At 41.0% G+C, this 22,299-nt stretch overlaps 1 protein-coding gene across 2 annotated transcripts in view; it reads right to left on the bottom strand.

The window, feature by feature from the left end:
- ubash3bb (ubiquitin associated and SH3 domain containing Bb) overlaps nucleotides 1-22,129 on the bottom strand; it is a 44,327-nt gene extending 22,198 nt beyond the window's left edge. For both annotated transcript variants that reach the window (XM_084351469.1, XM_084351470.1), the window contains exon 1: nucleotides 21,857-22,129. In XM_084351469.1, coding sequence (XP_084207595.1) covers nucleotides 21,857-21,984 — 128 coding nt within the window. In that variant the 5' untranslated portion in view covers nucleotides 21,985-22,129. The remainder of the gene's footprint in view (nucleotides 1-21,856) is intronic.
- Between the last annotated feature and the right edge of the window lie 170 nt (nucleotides 22,130-22,299).

Raw genomic sequence — 22,299 nt, 5'->3', positions numbered from 1 at the left:
AAACCTGTTCATTTATTTAGGTTAGAGTCTCTCCATCCTGCTATAAAGACATGTTTCTAACAGTGAGCTGCCTGTACACACACAAACACACAAACTGACTGTACAGCACAGACGTCAGGCAGCAGAGTGGACCGTACAGTGGAGCAGCTTGATGCTCTGCTCCAGACCCGGTAAGACCCGGGTTCCCTACACTCTGTCCTCTGCTTCATGCTGCAGCTGTGAGCAGCCAACAGTTCAGAGCATATTAACGTTTGAATGAAAGTGATCCTTGACAGTCGGCGTGGAGGCTGCACATTTTACCTTGGAACAGTTTAACTGCTTTGCTCAGTGAGAATAAACAGATAGTAGTGACCAGTTGTCGGGGACAGTTGTCTTGACGGCAGCTAGCTCAGGATGCAAAGAGTCTGTCGCTGCATTGTCAGGCAACTGCTGAACTGCCCCACAGACTCAAGCAACCAACGCAGAAACAGGCCCAATACACCAACACCCCCGACAGCACCGACACAGCTGATGCACTGGCTTCATACTGGGCTTCTGTCAAACATGAGAGTTAGCCAGTCTGCTCAACTTTGATGGATGTTTGATGTTCAAACTAAACATATCACAACATGTGGTCAGATTCAGATTAAACATGAATATATTTTGCTCTCTGTTGGCCTCAGGCTGTTTATCAGCTGTCCAGCGTTTACACCGACCACAAATGGGCCCACCCATGTAAGAGGAAACACACACACACACACACACACACACACACACACACACACACACCACCCCCTCACGGGAAGCCTTGTTCAGCTGAGCAGCTCTGTCACTGTGGGAAATCCCATGGCTCTGTGTCCTCTGACTGCATGCATCCTCACACTTCCTGTTTACAAACACACACACACACACACACACACACACACACACACACACACACACACACACACACACACGCTGTAGAACAGTACATGTAGCTATGTGAAGAAAAAGAGCTTGGTGAGCCACAGTATTCAGAGGTAACCCCACAGGACTCTGCTCCTCTCACTGTGTTTGCCCGACTCACAGAGAGGAGGAGGAAACATCTTGTGCTGTGATTCTCAACTTTTCTGTCCTCAACACAGCGCGAGGCTGCATGAGTCGTTTCATCACAGAGAGATTTCTCTCTTCTCATATTGTTCCTGGCCTGCAAGAGTAGAACTGATCAAGTCATGCCAAAAAAACCTACGATCAGAGAAAAGCCTGAAAACTAAAGATGAGAATGATTTTGTGAAAGTGGGACAACCCTTCAACAGCCTCATACATCTTCAGTAGTTGTCAATGACATTTTTGTAAACTGACCGTACATTTCCAATAATCAGCTGTGGTGATTTCTGTTGTGTTACTGTGGCAACCCTGATATTATCATAATGTCATTTACCAATCCAGTCATCAGATACAAAAGAACACTGCTAATGAACCACTGGCCACTAACGGTGCTTCATAAGATAACATTAGCAACCCGTGCTCCTGCACTGATATCAGAGGAGCGGTACCAACTGCAGCAACTTCACTGCTGGACTTTAGTTACATTACAGATGTCATTTGCAATCAATGGGTGGGAATGCAACATTGAAATACGTCAAACTGTGGGACTGTCATGAACAAATCTGCAAACACAATGGAAATTTAGCTAGCTAGCTAGTTAGCTAAAGTTGCATCAGCAAACTAGTAGTGATTGTGTAATGCTTGTTATAACGAAAAGGACCATCATACTGTATATATAAAGGACAGAGAGTTCTTATAACCCTCAGTTTGAAGTGAGCCTCTAAACACCTCTGTTAGGAGGGCCATGTAGCCCCAACACTCCGTCCTACCCCTCTACCCCAACCGGGCTGTGGTAACCCTACCCCTCTACCCCAACAGGGCTCTGATAACCCTACCCCTCTACCCCAACCGGGCTGTGGTAACCCTACCCCTCTACCCCAACCGGGCTGTGGTAACCCTACCCCTCTACCCCAACAGTGCTGTGGTAACCCTACCCCTCTACCCCAACAGGGCTCTGATAACCCTACCCCTCTACCCCGACAGGGCTGTGGTAACCCATCCCCTCTACCCCGACAGGGCTGTGGTAACCCTACCCCTCTACCCCAACAGGGCTTTGATAACCCTACCCCTCTACCCCAACAGGAATCAGCACACACTACTTCTAGATGTCAGTGTGCAGAAAGGAGGGTCAGGGTAGAGGTATGTACTGGGATTAGGCTTTGGTCTGTCTTGTTTCCTGCACCATTGGGTGCACCATGAACACTTTAAGGTACCAGTTTTTCTAATAAGCCATCCATTATAAAGGTTTTATATGTTGCAAGTTATGACTTTATTAATGTTTCATAATTCAGATAAAGTCACCATCAACCTCACCATCAGAGCTGGACTGTCGTCATGTATCAGCCTGATCTCACAGGGGGCTTTTTGCTTTAAAATCTGCACAGGTCACAAGTGAATCTGAAAACAGTGAGCAGTGTGTGTGGGTGTGTGTGTTTGGTTTGTGTGTGTGTGTGTGCTAGAACAAATCAGGAAGCGTAACTTTCACCAAAATAACTTATTGTGACCTTAATCTATTAATGTTATTTACCTTAACCTGAACCCAAAAGCTCAAATTAAAAAAGAAATAGGTCTGTGCTAATTATATGAAAATATGAAAGTAAGACTGTAAATAATAACTGGGCCAGCACTGTCTGTACTGTATAATACGAATGCAAATGCATCTTGTCCTTGTGGAGCTGATGTTACCAGCCTTAGAACCCGCAGAGACGCTGTGTGTCAGCAGTCTGTGACGTTGGGGCCACAGTGTGGTTAACGGTGCGTCTTCATGGTCGCCCCTGGGCTGCTGTATTGGCAGAAGTGTGTGTTTGTTCTCAGAGACGGAGCCAGCATTGTGATGTGTGGCGGACGGACGGGAATACAAACTTCCGTCCTCACAATAATAGCACTGATAATCTTTTTCCTGTGTTACTGTACATTGTTCCAGAGAACAGCCAGACAAAAGCACACACACACACACACACACACACACACACACACACACACACACACACACACACACACACACACACACCACTCTTCAGCTCTGACTGCTGACTTCAGGCCAAGTCCCCATACAGATATGTTTGGATTTAAGCTGCTTGACTTATATATTGTGCCACCTCGTGCCAACACTTTAAATATGCTTTCATCCAGAATCTTCTTCTTTGCCTCCTCGACAGATACAAATTAAATCATGGATGCATTTCTGCATGGATGATCGAGTTCAGCTCATTTCATAAAGTTCATTTTTTAAACCGTCAACAGTTATTCTGAAGCTACGACATTTAGCCAGTTAGCTGCATTTGTAATGTGGTCAAAGAATTATCAGTGTACACTGAATTTACCCTGAAATATATGAAAACACTTTCATTTCGTTTTATGTTGGCAGATATAGAAGAGACGGCATTAACAGCAACGGCTCATGTTAGTGGCTCATCACTTATACTCACTTCATTAATGTGATTATATATTTATTATAATCTATGTGTTTAATATTGAGCACCTGTGGGCTCTATACAGAGGCAGCGAGACGTTAATAACATAGAGTTTTAACCTGGCCCTTTCTGTACAAAGGGAAGTATCGCTGCGGTGGTGTTTACTGCACCGTATAACATTCAGCTCTGTTTCGTTGATCAGAGTGAAGCTCTGGCACTGCGGTGAAACGAGCGGTGCTTCTGGGCCAGCGCTGCCTCCAGGAAGTGTTTGTAGAGCTAAAACTCTAATCTGCTCAGTAATAAGAGGAGGTTCACACTGTTTGTTATTCATGGTGAAAATGAACTGTGGTGTCTTCAGGGAAACAATGGGCGTCTTTTCTCAACTCGTTTCCGAGTTGTCTGTCCTCCAAACTCATTAATCCTAATTGGTCTTTACTGGAGAAAGACTAGAGACACTCCAGCCGCCCAAACCCACAGAGAGTGTTCAGACAACTGATCCACTCACTGATTCCAGTCCAATTACCCACACATATTCATCCACAGATTAACTAGTCAAGAAGAAAAATCTCATTCATATTGTGCTGTTGAAAGCTTGGCATTGGCCTACCAGCCATTCTCTCACTGGCCACAGCTCTCACATTCTGAGGTCTCCTGCGTTAAAATATCTGCCAATGTGTGCCTCAGCTCATGTCCAAAAATATAATGTGCATATCATGATTACAATAAGACAAGTCACATTCAAAACCAAGCTCAGGTCAGCATGCAGCGAGGCTTTGATTAAAGCTGAATCATCTTTTTCCCTCAGGCAGAAGAAGACTCCTAATGTAGTCACGGCTAACAACGCAGCAAACAAAATGAATTTCACCAGACATGGAGGAACATTGGTGTTTCTCCACCTGATCAAACTTCAAAATTCACTTAATTTTTAGCTCTAGTTTGGTCTCTACCCCCTCTGGCTCATTAATATGAATTACGGAAGAAGTCCAATGACTTTAAGGAACCTCGCTCACTTGGGGTTCCCTTGAGGAACCTTTAACAGCTCCATTTAGAGGAGAGGTTACTGGAGGGACCTCATTAAAACCTTATCAAAAGGGTTCCTGGCAGATCTTTTTTTTTTTTCAAACTGATTAATGATGCTACAGAAAGCAGAAAAGAAAACAGCTTGACATTTTATTTTTCCATCCCTTCATTCTCCTACAGCTGCTTCTTCATCAGATTAAAGCCAGCAATGCTTTCAAAGCTTTCAACAAACCTTCAAATATTTCACATTCATACTTTATTATTCAACTTTTAACAAGGTGATAGGAATTATACTCTTTGAGTAATAACCTGTTAAACATAGCAACTGAAGCAGCTGGGGACTTGTTTTAAAACGAAAAAAAAAATAAAACAACCCAAAAAACATCAAATAGCCTCCTACAGCTCGCCTGCTGTAAACCACGTCTGCAGAAGCCCCGAGATCACAAACTGATCTGATCAGACGTTATTTTCAAAAAAAATCTTCACTGTAGCTGCTAAGCTAAAAGTGTTAGCTTGCACCCGGAAGTGGGTGCATGAGCTCGACCACACGTCGAGGGTGTAAGTAACGTCTTTGCTGCAACGTAATGTTTTACTGTGAAGCTCCAGAAACCTATAGATGTGCCAGTTTCTTCACCAGTCTGTTGCTGCTAGCACACAGCAGCTGTACACAAGCGAGTGGAAATCTCTTCTATCATTCAGTGTTCACATTAAAAAATGACTGATGCAGCTTTAATTCCTCTGAATCTATCATCACCATGAATCCTGTCATGAGACAACAGGGTCACATAGCTGAGAAGGTTCAGTGGTTCACACCTTGAACAACAGGAGACAGCGTCACATCGTCACAGTTTAAGAAGTCTAGAGATCACAAACAGAACTAGAAGGAAAACGAGACTGGAGCTTCATCATATAATTAATAAGAAACCTTGTGTGTTTCTGACAGGCTGCACACACTTCACCACAAGCACACGCTCCTAAGATCATCACACACTGAGGCCGTTGTTCTGCTGCTGACTCTGCTGCGTTAGTAAAAAATATAAGAAGCAAATAAAGACGATAATGATGTTTTTGTTGCACATGACAGTTAAGTGCCTGTTCAATAATTGACCTTTCACAATCTCACTGTACGAGAGTACATTACACAGCGCTGCTGTTAACTGGAGCGCTAAACACAATTGTTCTTCTCCCATGCAACATATGGAAGCTCATGCACAACTCTAACATGCTAACTGTGCTAACTGAAAGACATTAAGGTCACAGCAGAGTAGAACACATGTACGAGGCACACACGCTACATGCAACACAACTTGTTTTTTAATAATAAGCTGCATTCTCAACAGTTCAGGGAGTAAAAATAAGTATTATTAATAAAAAAGTACTATTAATAAAATAATGGAAATAAAGGCGTGAGATCCAGTTTTTCATTTATGTTGTTACTGTCTGATAGTCTGTGACTAACAGGGAAATATAGAAATATGTTGTGCATCAGCTACAGATGAATGAAAAATTACATTTTCATCAGTCAACAATAAACAAAAAATTCTGATATATAAAGACCAGCATGTTCAGAGTACTATCTCAATGAGAGCCCCAGGGACTTTTTAACATTTATTAAAGCAAAGAAATAAGATTACCTTCACTAAAATATGGACAATTACTGATGTATTATGTATAACTTATAACATGTGTCTATATCTAGACATTATCTATCTATAAGGTATTTTCCTCAAACAAATCCAAGCTTTTCGTTAAAAAACACTAAATAGTTCACAATTAAAGCTCCATTTACAATTAGAATCAAATTTGACATCATAAATCATAAAAACTAATGAACAGCTATTTAAGATGAAAACATTTACAGGTTCTCTCATCGATCTCTACGCTATTTTATTTTCAATAGGAGTTGAAGATAAACCAGATATCAGATATCTGATCAGCGCGCAGACTGAGCTCCTACTGTTAGAAAAATTATAATTATTACCTAATTTTGTGTTTTTCCAGTTTTGCTACAGGTCATTTGTTGTTGTTTTGCAGATCCTGAATACGATAATAAAATGTAACATATAATGCTGTTCCAGGCCCAGCGTGGTGTCTCTGTTCAGGTCAGAAACCACACATTCATATTTATGTGTCATGTAAGAGTAAATGTTCTGGACTGACATGCACTCAGAAACATGAAACGGTACAATGATCACATTGGGATTTTTAGTTCAGATGCTACAATGCAATATGATTCAGGATTAGTTGGAATGATCACTTTTCCATCACAACTTTAATTTTCACAGTAATCCTGATGATGTGATGATCTGCTGGGTCTGTACCAAACAAAGATCTGTGGGTCAGGACAGTTTACCTTCATCAACACACTGCAGCTGCCTGTGATTTGGATCTTTGCAGTCGGCCATATTGTGATTTCAAAAACAGTTTGGCTAACTGTGCAGCCCCAATAAGACATTATTTATAGTTGAAATAAATATCTAGGTAAGTTGTCACTCGTGTGATGTTTGGACCGAAGCTTTCAGCCGGTGATGCTTCCTGCCTGAACAATTCTACTTCTGTCTAAATGAGCAACAAGCTCCTGGTGCTGTGTAAACCAGGCCAACAACAACAATAATAACTAAATAGAGGCGCAGTCACTTTCTTAACACCTTTCCCAGCTCAAAGTACTGATTCCTGAAAGACAAGTAGAATTTAAAATGATCAATATGAACAGTGGAGGATCGCTGATTGGAAGGGATCCTTCTTTCTCACTACTACTGCTGTGTCTAATGGTCCTACTCATCACTATACTGTATACAGAAGCCTCTGGCCTGGTCCTGATGCACGAGTACCTCTCCATGAGCAGCACAGCGACAGGCCTCACATGTAGCTATAGATTACACATCATGTCAGATCAGAATTGAACTGCAGTCACGCAGGAGCTGTGTTTTATCTCTACATCAGCCTGGTCATCCTGAGTCTCAGGAAACGGCAGAATCTTGTTTCTCACACTTTGATGCTTGCTCTGCTGCAGTTGGATATATCGAGTGTTATCTGCTGAGCCCTATAGAGTTTAGAGGCTGCAGGAAGAACACATTAAGATTCACTAAGATGTGAAAATCCATTGCATAAACATTAAGGAGCGATCAGCCTTTGCTGTCTGCTTCTACGAAACTCTCACCAACACCAGCGATATCCACATCCAATAAGGCCTTTAATTAAATGTCTCATCAAATCTATTTTCCTCCCCAATCATTTCAATCCCATCATCCAGCAGGATTACTGGAGCGCAGTGGGAGGGAGAATGGAGCAGGAAGCCGGTCCAAGATGGAGGAGCTTCCTGTCGTGTCTTAGTGCAGTGAATGTGAGACGGCAAGAGCTGGAGGACGCTGCTGCTGGAGCCGCTCCAGTCGCTGTATTGGCAAAGGTACCACAGGCACAGATGGCTCAGTCATCACCGAACACACATACACACACACACACACACACACACACACACTTACAGTCCACATCAAATTGGGCATGAGATTAAATGCCACATCCAATCTACTTAAGTTCCTGATCCTTTCAACCCCGTAGTGCCCTCCTTTACAAAACCAAAATAAAAACAGCAACTGTGTTCACAGATTAGTTGTGTGTGTGTGTGTGTGTGTGTGTGTGTGTATATGTGTGTGTTTTGGAGTGAGAGAGGAACCATGGGACAAGGACACATTCCTCTTGTCCAGTGTCTCACTGGCTGTCCACACTCAGCAGTGCTGTGATTCTGCCTCAGGGGCAGATGTACTGCAGCTCTGTGCCACCAGGCAGCTGCAGCTTTCTGAATGTGAGCTCACACAGTGAGACTCTCAAAACTGAGAAAAGACAAAATACATTTTTAAAATGTGCTGGAGAGCACGGAGAGTTGGTTCGTGATGCAGGGTCTGAATAATGATGTCTGAAGACTCACACTGATATGTTTTAGAGAACTGGACTGCGGCTGCAGTTTTCTGTTCTCTGGTTAAAAATGAATAAATGAGTGAATGTCAGGTGGAGAAACCTGTGACACATTATCATATCATGTCATGCCCTTATGACACTTGAACACAACTGACTTCCTGTTGAGCGTAGACAGACATATTAGAAGTGATATACTGTATAGTCCTACCTGAAGTTCACTTCAGCGAGGGAAAAAGGAATCCTTGGAAGAAGGAAGGAGCCTTTTCATAATCATTTTCAGGTGAACTGTAGCAACAAGCGATAAATAGCTTCTAAACTTCTACATTTGGAGGTCAGATGCCGTTTTGACCACCTAGACTCACTCTGAGCTCTTTATCTCACATCTTTTCACACCATCTTGACTGCTGTCTATTTTCACAGAGAACAAATGTTTGGTCGTGGTTATTTATTTACCTGAAGTGGGTGAATGTCAAATGTTCATGGGTAACTTCAGTGCGTGCTGGCAGGATGACCTCATCAGCAGGACAGTCACACTAAGAAAAGCTCCAGGAAGTCACTTTTCACCGTCATCGACTCTGCATTTGTTTGTGAGCGTTGGCTCAGAGCTTCTCTAAATGTCACTTGTATTAACGACACCTTCAAGTGTTACACTTTATCATCATCCACACGATCTACGCTGTCATGGTAAGATTGCGACATGATCTTTCCTGCTGCTGTCAGAACAGTTTCTGTTCGGACTCATTCAGCTGAACAGAATTAGGGCCGCAATGATTCATCGATTCACTGTCAACTATAAAACGAATGACCAACTATTTTGATAATCAATTAATTGATTGAGTTCATTTTTAAATAAAGAAAGTCAAAATTCTCCGCTGTCAGCTTGTTAAATGTGATTATTGTCTGGTTTCTGTGGCAGTGGCCAAACAAGACGTGAGGATGAAACACTGATAAACATTTTTCACAATTTTCTGACATTTTAGACCAAACAATCAATCAGTAAATCAAGAAAATACTCCACAGATTAATGGAGAATTAAAGTAATTGTTAGTTTCAGCACCATCTACGAGCATTATTACTGCAATAACAAATAAATAACTATGAGCTTTAACAGAACAGCACATATGGTTGGACATGAGCTGCTAAAACAACAAGTGATCCCGTTGGCTTCATATAAAGTGTGACTGGTTTGACCTTTGTGTTCTCTGAACTGTATTTGAGTTAAATACGACAATGAATGCCTGAAGAGAAGCACCAGAGCCTATATCAGACAGATTGTCAATGACTCATTTAGACAAATGAGGTTTTCTTTCATGCGTGGTGTGAGACAATGTGAGATTCTGTTATTACTGAGCACAGTAGATGGTATTGTCTCAGGCTGCACATAAGAAGAGGTATCTGTCATTGATCAGCTGAAGGGAAACCAGAGGTTGCATGAATATAGACCTCAGTCCTGGGATCAGGTACTCAGTGCTCAGTGTCAGAGTGTATTCTGTGATTTAGGGAAATCCCTGCAGGTTTGACTTTCACATTTTGTTGAAATTCAAACTCCTGCCCACACTGAAACACTCAACAGCCTCCGTAGCATTAAAACTGACATTAATGTAGTAAAATAGACAGAATTCACTTCACGTGATCACTGAAGTGTTGTTGCAGCTTGGTATGATGAACATCAACTTCCTCTTACTTATCTTGTTGAAACACTGTCATAATGACAAGATGAGATGGGGAGCACACAGGTCTTCTTTCTGACCAGATAAGTTGTGACGCACCATTAAGTAGGTAAAAGAACAAGACACGAGATGACTGTGTGAGAAAGATGTGAGCGTCCTGCAGCCTGTCTGACTTCAGAGATAACTTTGATTCCCACAGTTAGAACAAGAAACTGGGCAGAGTGTCTTTGTTATGCTGGCAGCAGAACTTATCTCACTCGGTACTGAACATTAGTTATTTGGAGAAACTGTGAGACTGCAGCTGAAGTACAGTTGGTGCCTGATCTAACTTAACTGAACGTTTATTCATGAATGATGACCCTTTATTTGTGATGCGCAACATGCTGCTCAGCTAGAGATCTTAAAGCACAGCTGTAACAAATACTCATTTATTTCTCTGCACATTGGTTTTGCTATCATTTCAGCAGCTGACTTTAGTACAACTACTACCTTAAAGGAGAACCTGGGTCGTTTTGAGCCACACACTCTATTGTAGCTTAAAAAGCAGCTTCAAAATCATTTTGATGGTACTGTGACTTCTCTGTCTCAGCTACTCTTCCAGTGCAGAACACACCACAGCACTGTCACTGTCACACACAGTGATTTTGTTGAAACTAGATCATATTTTATGAAGAAAACGTTTTGTGATTTTCCCTCCGGCTGCTCTGCCTCAACTCTCTGATGTGATTTTTTAGAGTTTCCTGAAAGCAACCTGTAACTGCTGCGTACTGTAGCTGCACGCTCGAGCTCTGGACCGCAGGGCGTCCACATTTACTTCAAGACATCATTTTTCTAGACACAACGTTTTTTAGTTTGTACATATAGTTACCATGTAATGTTACATCACATCTGACAAATTGTTACAGCAGCCTGGGGTTTGTATTTAGGACAGCTGTAGTGGGGTTGCCAACTGCACAAATTATTAATTTCTACATAATGTTGCTTTAAAAACACATAATTCCCTACGTACTACGACACACTGATGTTGCTGTCGGCTGACCTTTGTTTCATCTTTCACTCTGAGCGTAATACAACCGACCAGTAGAGGTACCAGCATCGGCCAGGGTGAGATCCCTCACTGGCTTCCCAGCCACAAAAATGTCTGTTCGTGTCCATCTAGAGTCAAGTCTCTGCAGCAGTGGATGGAAAATGTACCTCATGCACCTCTCACTCTCTTTTAAACTCTCTGCCTGACTATAAGTAGTTGTTCCAGGTCCTGATGCAGCTGCACGACACATCCAGACACAGAGGAGTCCATCTGCACAACAAACCCATTCAGTGACTCATGAGCAGATACTATCTGAAAATGATGTTGACAATAATAATCGTAAGAGTAATTCTGAATATAAAAAAGAAAACAGAAGAAAATAACTTCTTGCAGGCGTGCAAAACGTTCAAAGCTTCAGTAATGATCTGCCAACATTTTCTTACTTGTATTTCTTCATTGATATAATCTAAACCCATCAGCTGGCTGCCAGTGATTTTAAGACATCACTTTGTGGTAACTTTTAACGCTCAATGTAACTTTTATCATGCTTGGTGAGTACTGAGCTACAGCAGAAGAAGAAGACTCAGTGTGAGAGTGATGGAGGAGTGGTGCTGTTGGGGGGGTTGCAGAGGGAGGCAGAGGACAGCTGTCAGTCCGAGCAGCCTCCAGGAAACCTGCTGCTGGCTCAGCAACTGCAGGCAGACAGCTGTCCTGGGAGCTGCTCACAGAGGGGCGACACATACATGCTGCCATTGATTACAGCCAGAAAGCATCAGCTATCTTCACCAGCATAACTGACGCTAGTGCACTGTGGTCAACTACTTAATCCTGCATTGGTAACATATTCCATTTCAGAACAAGGTGACCTATAATAAAGCTTTACCAAAAATACGTCATCATTTTATGTGTCGTGTTTTTGTCATACAGGTGTTTCTATCCAAACAAATGTATCTGCATCTTCAATTTACGTATGAAAAAAAAAATGAAAAAAAAGCTGAGTGGGACAAAAAAATATTACAAAAAATGCTTGAAATATCTAAAAACCGTTGTACACATGGCTGAGGGAACATAAAATGCAAACAGACTAAGCAAATGAATGATTATGTACATGAAGCATGTGACTTCCCCACTAACCCACATCCACTGAAGGTTTCGCTTCACAAAGGACACGAAACAGCAGAAGCAGCAGCTTGATAGCACCGGGCCGGAGAATTACCACCACCAAATGTTTGTCTTCACGCATCCAACTCTTCATATTTTCATAAGTGTAGTGGAGGGAAACACGCATTAAAGACATAATATGTAGGGTGTCTAAAATGTAAATGTTCCAACAATGTTCAAACCAGAGAACTCCTCAAGTTTACTCAAGGTAACTGTACGTTTTTTGTTTTGTTTTTTGTAGGCGTTTTATTCACCTGGACTAAACTTAACATAAATAAACCTGTAAATCATCTCCTCCTCTGTGAACATGAGTCACATCAGATAGATTTTCATCAGCAGTGGTGGTTGTTTAATGATGTATCCCCAACCCTCCAAACAGCCATATTACTTTATTGTACACTAGCGGTAAGATATCGTTAGTGAGAAATTGCTCTCTCTTCTTTTCTCCCTCTCCTCTCTGTAACGTTATGTTCATGAAGTAAAGCACATTTCCCCTCCAGCTCCAGTCAGCAGTCAACATGACAGAACAGAAACACCCGACAATGGAGGTCACCTCCAAATCACTGCTGCAGTCAGGTTGATAAACAGGAGTGAAGATAAATCTACTTTTTAATCCCAGAAGTTACAAAGTAATCGCTGAGCTCTCCTCCCGTCAGTAAATGGCTCGTGTTTATTCCTCCAGGAGGTCTGGATCCACTCCACCGAGCCCTCCCAAAACAACACTCGGCAAATGTCTTGTTTTGTTTTGATAGAGAGCCCCCTAGTGGCAGAAGTTATACATTCTTGTTCAGATTTTTTTTGTTTTGGCAATGTGAAGTTCATCACAAACAGATGACTGTTGTTGTTTTAGACTCTGAACCCTGAAACAACTCTACTGATTAGACAGTTTGGATGGAAGTTGCTGTCAAGGTTCTTAGATTTTTACTTCGTTGATTTTCCTGCACATTCGGACAAATTAGTTGCAAAATCTGCCAGCGGTGCAGAAGCGCCTTCAAATTTTACACATTAACTGTAGCAGAAATGAATTAATCAGCATTGGAGAACAAAGCACAGGTTTCGGATTGAGAGCCGCAGACTGAAGTGACCAGTGCCGACGGTATTCTTCCAACCTTCTAACACCAGCCCAGGGAGGAGAGGAAGAGTCAGGGTAAGAGCCCAACTGATCCAGCTTGTATTGTGGGCTGCTCTTGGCCCAAGTCCAGTCAGACGGAGATGAAATGGAAGAGGCAGGACTCAGAAAATCATAGGTGTTGTGCCCCCATCTTAACAAAAAAAAGGGTCTCTGAACAAGACATCTTAAAAAAACATCTTCATGCAAAGTTTGAATGTCTCAATATGATCTAAGTGTTGTTTCAAGAGATTTTCTACCTTTCCTTCACATTATTAAAAACCGTCATGATCACAATTACTTACAAATAATGGAATACAAAAATCACTTAATACTTTTACACTGGGTATGAGGCATTACAATGGTTAGATTTAAAGACACAATAAGTGGCACAAGTCACTGTAAATTTTCAGCCTCAAACCAAGATACTGACTTGTTAGTATCAACCTTAAAGAAATCCATATGGCTCAAACGTTGATGCTAACTGACAAGTACACTCGTCCCTTTTCTGCTGCTCCTGTAGTATCTCTCCATCTGGGCCTGAGGCTTCACGAGCTGATACTGACACAGAGCCTCTGTTTCCATGAGTCAAATAATGAATGACTGTGAAATCAGCTGCGAAAGCAAGATGACTACTGTGGGTCAACGTGAAGCTCCAAGACTGCTGTGACAGAAATCAAGCCAGAAATACTGCATACAATAATTTTCCTTTAATTTAAGACAGTAAAATATGTTTTTAACTGAACTATAATTAGCACAGGCTCTTCTTATGGAAGGCATTTGTTAGTGGGTGATTTCTAATGCAAACTGCCTGCAGCGGGCAGTTTCACTACCTTGAATTTCATACAGCCTCACTAAGATATGTGAGTGGAGACAATGGCCCTATAATCTGATAGTGCTGTCTGTTTGCCTGCTTCCGGACAGAGCTTCAAATGAACCACGATATGATCACTGAGCTGCAGTGGAAGTGCACCAGTGATTGACGGACGCTATATCAGTGATGCACCTCTCCTGTTTCAGGAAGGAGACTAATGACATTTATGTGACCTTGTTAGAGACTCCCTATTGAGGCAGACATATAATGATGACACATGAAATGTAATAATAGGTATATCAGTTTTGACTTAACAGTCATCTTCAAATAGTCCCAAAGAGCTGGGTCCAATTTGTGAAGGAAGAGTGGAAGACAAATAAGCTCATATTCATCTGCATTTCAAAGATACTTGGCTAAAAACAAGGGAAAGACTCAATAATTCATGAGACTTACCAACTCCACAGCACTTCCCATTGCTGGGATATACTGTGTGCAGCTCTCACAGATGTAGCACACTTGAGCCCACATACTGTATGTAGACATTTTCCTTTCTTCCTTCAGCAAATATGCAGCCCTTGAGCTGAGCTACACAGAAAATACATTTCCTATGTAGACAGCTGTTGGGGAGAAAGCACTAAATCAGCAGTGAGAATGAGTGGTGCAGATATGGCACTGTAAATGCAAATGTGCTGGGTGTAACATTGTTTTTCTGACTGTCCATCTGGGCTCCAGAAGATACATAAGTTGTGCTTTACACTTTTCAGTGTGACAGTTTACAACTATATGATGAGTATAGCATTTGTAAAAAAAAAAACCATTATCGACACAGGAAGTGAGTAGGCGTCCATTTTGAAGAAGTCATATCTTACTTTACAAACTGACAAAAGCCCTCTGTCGACCTTGAAGAAGACCTCATATACAGTACGACACAGGTTTCAAGTTTGACTCTCCATCTCTTAGACTTTGTTTAGTCACTGCTACATCAGTGCCCAAAACACTGCAATGTGAATTCAGTCCAATTTTAGCTGCTTTAAAAGTGCCATCAGGCATACTTTGTCAAGTGTTATGAAACATCTTTTGGATACCGTTTGCTCTGGTGGGGGTTTAAGAAAAGATGACACAGTTTCAAAAGCAGAGAGCTAGCTTTAATTATTAAGCTAAAACTTTAGATCTCAAGATACTGATCCCATCATACTAATAGGACAGCTGTGGGGACAATGAAAGCAGACTGGAGAATCAGTACTGAGGTAATGTAAAGCTTTTACTTTCTTGACTGTCTATTTTTTTCAGTGCTTATAATTCCAACTATCAGAACCCACAAGCCAAGAATAAAAACTGGAGGGGTTTTTGGGATTAGTCAAAAAAAAAAAGACTTTTGTTGTCAAGTTAAACATTTACTTTAGCACATGAACCCAAACTTCTGTCTCCCTCTTCTAATGGGAAACAGTGTTCAGTAATGTTACTTTTAAAAGTAACTCATTATGTTACAAGATTAGTGCCATTAAAAAGTAACTTGTTACGTTACTGCGGTATCTACTGAGAAAAGTAAGGCGTTAGAGTACTATAGCGTTGCCAGAAATGACAGTAAAACCTCTTTGTGACTCGTTGCACGTGTGTTATATTGTCCAGACGGCGTGTAGCCAACCGTACATGAACCTTTGAATGAATTGACTCTTCCTTCTTTTTGTAGCCTTCTGTACGGCTCACAATCAGTAACTCTGCAGCCTAATAATAGGAATGATAGACACAATATAACATTTACAGCTCTTTATTTTGCTAACAATCTGACAGGGAACTGGGCAGAGGCAGGCAGTATTAGGCACAGCTGTGTCAATGAAAACAATATAACACAGCTCTTATGGTATATGATATTTAAACATGCAACTAATGAACCAGTAAACTAAGAGTGCTTACATAGAAACCATAAAAGCACAAATATAATAAAAGTGCATGGGCTTTTTTTTCAAAACGCATTCCTACATAAAAAATGATTAAAGTGCATTAAGGCCTTTTAAACAACAACGTAGCTGTGGGGTCATATTAAAGAAAAAAAATCTGAGATTTCATGGATGAACGCAGCCGCCTGCAGAGCAGCAGGAGACAAACAGAAACAGTCAAAATGCTTTTGGGGATTTTATTTTATTTTGTGGCGACAAAAGGAACAGACAGCAATCTTTTTCCAGTAACGGACTACTTTTATGAAAAACTGACTAAATAACGGATTACTTGAATTGAGGAACTAATGTGTTACCTTACTCGTTGCAACAAAAAAGTAATCTGAGTACAAAGTCCCACACTACAGATTTAAGTTTTCCACTAAGCAATACTATTCAACCAATCATTCAATCAACAACACTGTCGGGTAGTAATGAAAACTGTAAAGCAAAACAAAATACAACAATAATGAGAAGAAAGAATATTTTTATTTACTTGGTTACGTCCAATCAGTTGATAAATTAAATGGAATGTATTTTACTCAGCTTTTTTTTGTTCACTGGTGCAATTTATTTTTTAGAACATTTATTCTCAGCCGAGGAAGCAAACAGCTAACAGAGCTTATAGCTTACAACCAACGAGCTAACCAGCCGACAGCTAACAGAGCTAAACACACAGCACGACTGAGAGCTTCCATTCAGAGGAAGATGAAGTGATATATAGTGATAAATAGTGAACGGTTTAATATGACAACACAACAAGAGGCAAAAGTCATTTGAATGCTAATATTTTGAACTGACAACTAGATATGATAATGACAAAGTAAAGACACAACAAGCTGATTTTAGGATAGTTTACATTAGCTTTGGGGTTGAAAAAAAAATAAGGCTGGAGTTGTCTTTATACTGCTGTAGCATTACACCATAAACTCTAAACAGTAGCTAACGCATTTTAGTCAAGCTATCGCTAACACCATGCTTCTATCTCTATAATATTATCACGTCTCTTGTCTCTGTCAAGGACTACAACTGAAATATGTCTCGGAATAGACATGTGCAAACAGTCTGTTCTGTACTTGGGTAGAAAATAAGGTTCATAATAAGAAGGTGATTTAAAGTTATATTATCGAGGCATTTATAAGTGAGACCGTCATCCATACAATGAGAGAAATGTTGGCAATAACTTCTTTGACCCGGCATCCAACAGTAACAGACCGTTCTGTCTTTAGCTCCCAATGATGGTCTCACTACTCTGAGCCAACAAACAGAGATGTTGAAGCAGCCCGACCAGGGCTCCTGTAAAGACAAGCATGACTCTGCTTGTTTCGTGTCTAATTGATCACTACATTAAGAGTTAGCTGACGTGCACAAGACTGTCATTTACAAAGTCGGGGAGATGCACCTTGTGACTTGCTGAAAGCTTTTTCTCCCTGGAGAAATGAATAATGTGCACAATCGATTTTGTTTTCAGACTGATTTAACCTGTCGATGGACAGTAGACCCACAGCCACTTCCTGGTTCCAAGATGATGGAAATGTCAGTTGTTATAAAAAGGGAGGATGGATCTTTTTATTATCAGTACTAAGTACAGCAACTCACAGGAGACTGTGTTCCTGATGCAGTTTTTTTAGTTGTAGATCTGACGTTGAATTAAGATACATCTTAACTTGAATCAAAAATTTACATTAAAGATAGATACATTTATTATATAGTCTTCTCTGTAATTTTACACTTGCCAAGGAAAAAAAGCTTTATATAGCCTATATAAAGCTTTTTTTCCTTGGCAAGTGTAAAATCGATTTATATATATATATATATATATATATATATATATATATATATATATATACACACACACACACACACACACGTATATCACAATATACAAAGAGACAATAAGAATTAACAATGTTACATTTAAATCAGTTTACTTTAGAACTTGTCATATATTATTATATATTATTATTATTATTATTGATCCATTCCAAGGCTTGGTGTTATCTGAAAATCTTTTATATATGAGCGGCCTTTAAAACCAGGGAATGACAACACTTATGTCAAACCACCAAATAAAGATATCCAAGATATCCATATATCTATATGTATATATACTGTATATTTATCGATCCATATAAAGTCTCATGTCTTGATAATGATAATATGGATATATTGCTCAGCCCTCCCTAGAATGATTTTTGCTTTTTTGTTTTTTGGGTTTTTTTTTTAGGTGCAGTAAAAGTGACGAATGTGAACATACATATATATAACACGGCACAAGACAACACAGAGGAACTAATAACAAAGAAACAGAAAAAAACTAAAATAAATTATAAATAAAAAAAGACTAACAGCAGCAGTAATTGCAGAAGGAACAAAGGGGGGAGAAATACAAAACAGCAAAAAGACACAGGGAGAAGATTTGTAGGGTATGAAACTGTATGAAGTGAACGAGGGCATAGTATATTATATATTATATTATATTATATTATATTATATTTAATAAGTGGGTAAATGAAATAATTTCGGAAATGGGAAAAAAGGGGAAAAAAAGATTTTATACATATACTGTATATATATATATATATAAATATATATATATATATACACCAATAATAGTAATAATAATAATCGTAATCATTAAAATATACACATACCTACATATCTATATGTCTCATTCACAAAATGATGTGTGACAATGATGCTCACTCTTCCACTTGCAGTAAATGTTAGTTGCATGAGTGTTAAATGAAGACGGTAGATGATGGTAGATTTTCATGCTCGATGCTACACACAATACTCAATAAATATTCATCTTGAATACCCAGCCCTGTTGAATCAATATGTTTCCAACAAACCAAGCTCAACATTTCTTAGTAAAAACTACAATTCATATTTCTGCTACAACTGTGTGATAAATCATATCCTGTATTGATATGACTAAACTCGATTATATAAAGCCAGAGGGCGTCTCCTCTCTCGTGTGAACACTGGGAGCAATGTGGGGATGCCCTCGAACCAAAACAATGGCGTGACTACAAGAGCAGATAAATGTAATCTTTCTACACAGAGATAATCCTTTTACAGCAGAACCAGGACACCTGAAGTTGGTTAGGAAATTTAGTGGGTCAACCTCTTTAGACAGAAAAAAAGAGGGAGGGAGACAGACAGACAGACAGACAGACAGAGAAAGGGAGTTAATAAGTGGCTGTCTCAAGGCCAAGCAGTCATGGGCTGATATAAAAGAGGTTGTGGCTTCCCTGAGGGAGTGTGTTCTAGGCCAGCGCTGGCCTGCCTGGGGGCCTGTCATCATCTGCTGTGTCCATTCAGCAAACCACAGCACACTTCCTCTGACATACACACAAACACTCCTGATGTGTGACATCTGTCTGGGTGAAAGGGGTGGAAAGACTCCCAAGGTTAAGTGTATGAACTGAAAAAAGGGAAGTGCTGTGAGACTTTCCCCAGACTTCAAATGATATTGACAAAAATAGATTTAGCTACTTTAGCTAACAAATATGACACAATACTGATTCCACCAAAGAAGTTTTTATGAAAGCTTTTGCATCTGCAGTTGTGGCTGGCTGGTGTCAGAGAGGTCAGTCCCTGGAAACCACTCTGGTACACAGGAAGTGATGTTGTTTTTGTTTTCTTTTTACATTTAAAGGCTCTTAAGAATAAGATAAAAGAGGCTCTGGTAGTCAATGCCATCAGTGATGTCACAGTAATGGGAATAGCATTTGGCAAAAAAATTACCACTGAGAGTTGCAACACAAAACACATGGACGAATGCATACAGAGCCAGGCCGCTAAAGTGGCCTGCTGATATTAGCTTATCATAGACATGTAAATATTGGTGTACAGTATATGTTCAGTGTTATGTAACACTGCCAAAGATATGTTTGTGACAATTAAGAAACAGTGTCAGAATGACATAGTTTGCCTGTGGGAGAAGACTTACAAGTTTACTCTTATATTGTAAAACTGTCCCGTCCAGTATATATTTTCATCACATTTCTAAGAACCAACAGTAACGGATCAGTCAGTCAGGCAGCAGAAGGCTCTGATCAACCCCCTGTAGTCTGCACTGCCTGCCGCAGCACCAAACGGCAGACAAAGTTAGCAGCTAGCTGTGAACACAGTGGAGCATTTAGCAGCTACAGAGTCAGATATTTCCCTCAGGAGTTAGTGGAGACCAAAAACACAGCTCTGAATAAATGTTATTGTTGCTGTGTGTGTGCTGGATGTGTGTAAGGACAACTGTTTGCTAATCCATTTGAGATGCCACATTCACTTTAGAAGATGATAATATGTCAGTGTTGCGTTTGGGCTTGTTCTGCTGAACCCAAACAACTTTAAAGGTCCCGTATTGTAGGAAATTGAGATTCCCATGTCTTTAAGTAGTGAAAAAATGTTGAAGTATTAAAACACTCAATCCACAGAGGAATACACACAGCCCTGTGCCTTCAAACGAGCCGTCAGGACTTCCGTAACTTTGTGATGTCACAACTATAGAGTCACCGCCCTCAGCCATGAACTATATAAAGAGCCACTGAGCATAGAGCTAGCTGACAACACAAAATCACATGTTCTTCGTCTGTAACAAACACTATCAACACCAGTGTCCCAGCTGTTACACAACTATCATCATGTCCTGCCCCACAATTATGTCCAACACTTCACTGGGTGTCCAGGAACCTTCAATCAGAACCACAGATCCATTGCATTGTGACGTACTGGAGACAGGTCTGACACCATGGAGCTCCAGCCCATTTACATCTGTGCTCCCGTGGCTACTGCTCTTTGGCAGATGTGATTTAGCAATTTCTCCTTTATTCCTCTCATTTACAATCAACTAACACACACACACACACACACACACACACACATATTAAATTGAAAACTAAAACTTGAACCCCAATGATGAATGCTACCAGTTGAGTTCCAGTGTTCGGCAGCCAGCTGTATGTGAAGTGCTGCTGATTTACAGTGTTTACAGTGAGAGCCTGCGGCCGACAGGACGGATGTGAACTCACTGATCTGACCAAGTCAAAGACAGTCCCTCCATTGAGCAGCAGCAGAGGACACAGGGTGAACCGTATGACACAAACACACAGTCATGACTCCTGACTCCACTTCTCTCAATAGATCTCTTATGACAGCGCCAACATAACTTCAGTACTTATGGTGCACTAATATTGACTCAAACAGCCAGCAAATACAAATGACAGCGTTTTTCTAATAAAGCTTTAACATGTCGATCTTCATTGACAGTCACAGATGAATCTAAGGTAAGTAAAATAAACATATAATCACATTTTGAAGGCGTTTTTGTACAATTTGATGCTCAACTCAGCTCTTCGGTTATGATCTCTGTTCACTTTACTTCCATCTGCTGTGTTCATTTATTTAATCTGCTGTGTTCATATATTTAATCTGCTATCATTCATCTGACTCGGTTCTGCTCTTCAGTTGTGTGTAGTTGTACGCAGGCGGTACCAGCTGGCTGCGCACAGCGGTAAACGATGCGAGCAGACAGCGGGTGTGCAGTGATGCTGCGGTCGACCCCTCCGCGAACCCACCGGTGAGTCCCGAGCAAACGCCACCGTTATTCAGTGCTCACACACCGGCTGTGTCATCGCCAGGTCCCCGGACGACCTCTGACATGCACGTAATGCTCCAGCCCACACACACATACACACACACACGGTGTTTAGGTCAGGCTACTTACGCCCTTGGTCTGGGGAAGCCCATGGATAACAGCACGTCCAGATTGGAGCCACATTTCACTGAACCCGGACGGTTCTGTCGGAGCCTCCGAGGGAGGATTTTACTGTAGAGGTCCTCTTTGGCAGCCATGCTCCACTGGGTCTCCCGGTCCGCTTCAAGCCCGATACAGTCCACCAGCAGACCTCCGGCTAGTCCATGAGCTCCGGCTGACTGTGCATGAGTGAAGAGGTAACAGCTACTACACCGAGCGGAGCGGAGCGGAGAGCAGCGCGGAGCGGCCAGGCAGAGCCTCGCTACCCCGCCCACCGACCGGAGGAAGGAGCGAATGAGATCAGCTCACTGAGTACTACACACAGTATATACTACAGTATACACTGTACTGCACACAGTACTACACACAGTATATACTACAGTATACACTGTACTACACACAGTACTACACAC

This window comes from Pagrus pagrus (assembly GCF_965226575.1).
Source record: "Pagrus pagrus genome assembly, chromosome: 4".
In the NCBI taxonomy this organism is placed as follows: Eukaryota; Metazoa; Chordata; class Actinopteri; order Spariformes; family Sparidae; genus Pagrus; species Pagrus pagrus.
Note: the sequence above shows the minus strand (reverse complement) of the source record. Positions and strands in the feature narration are given on the sequence as shown.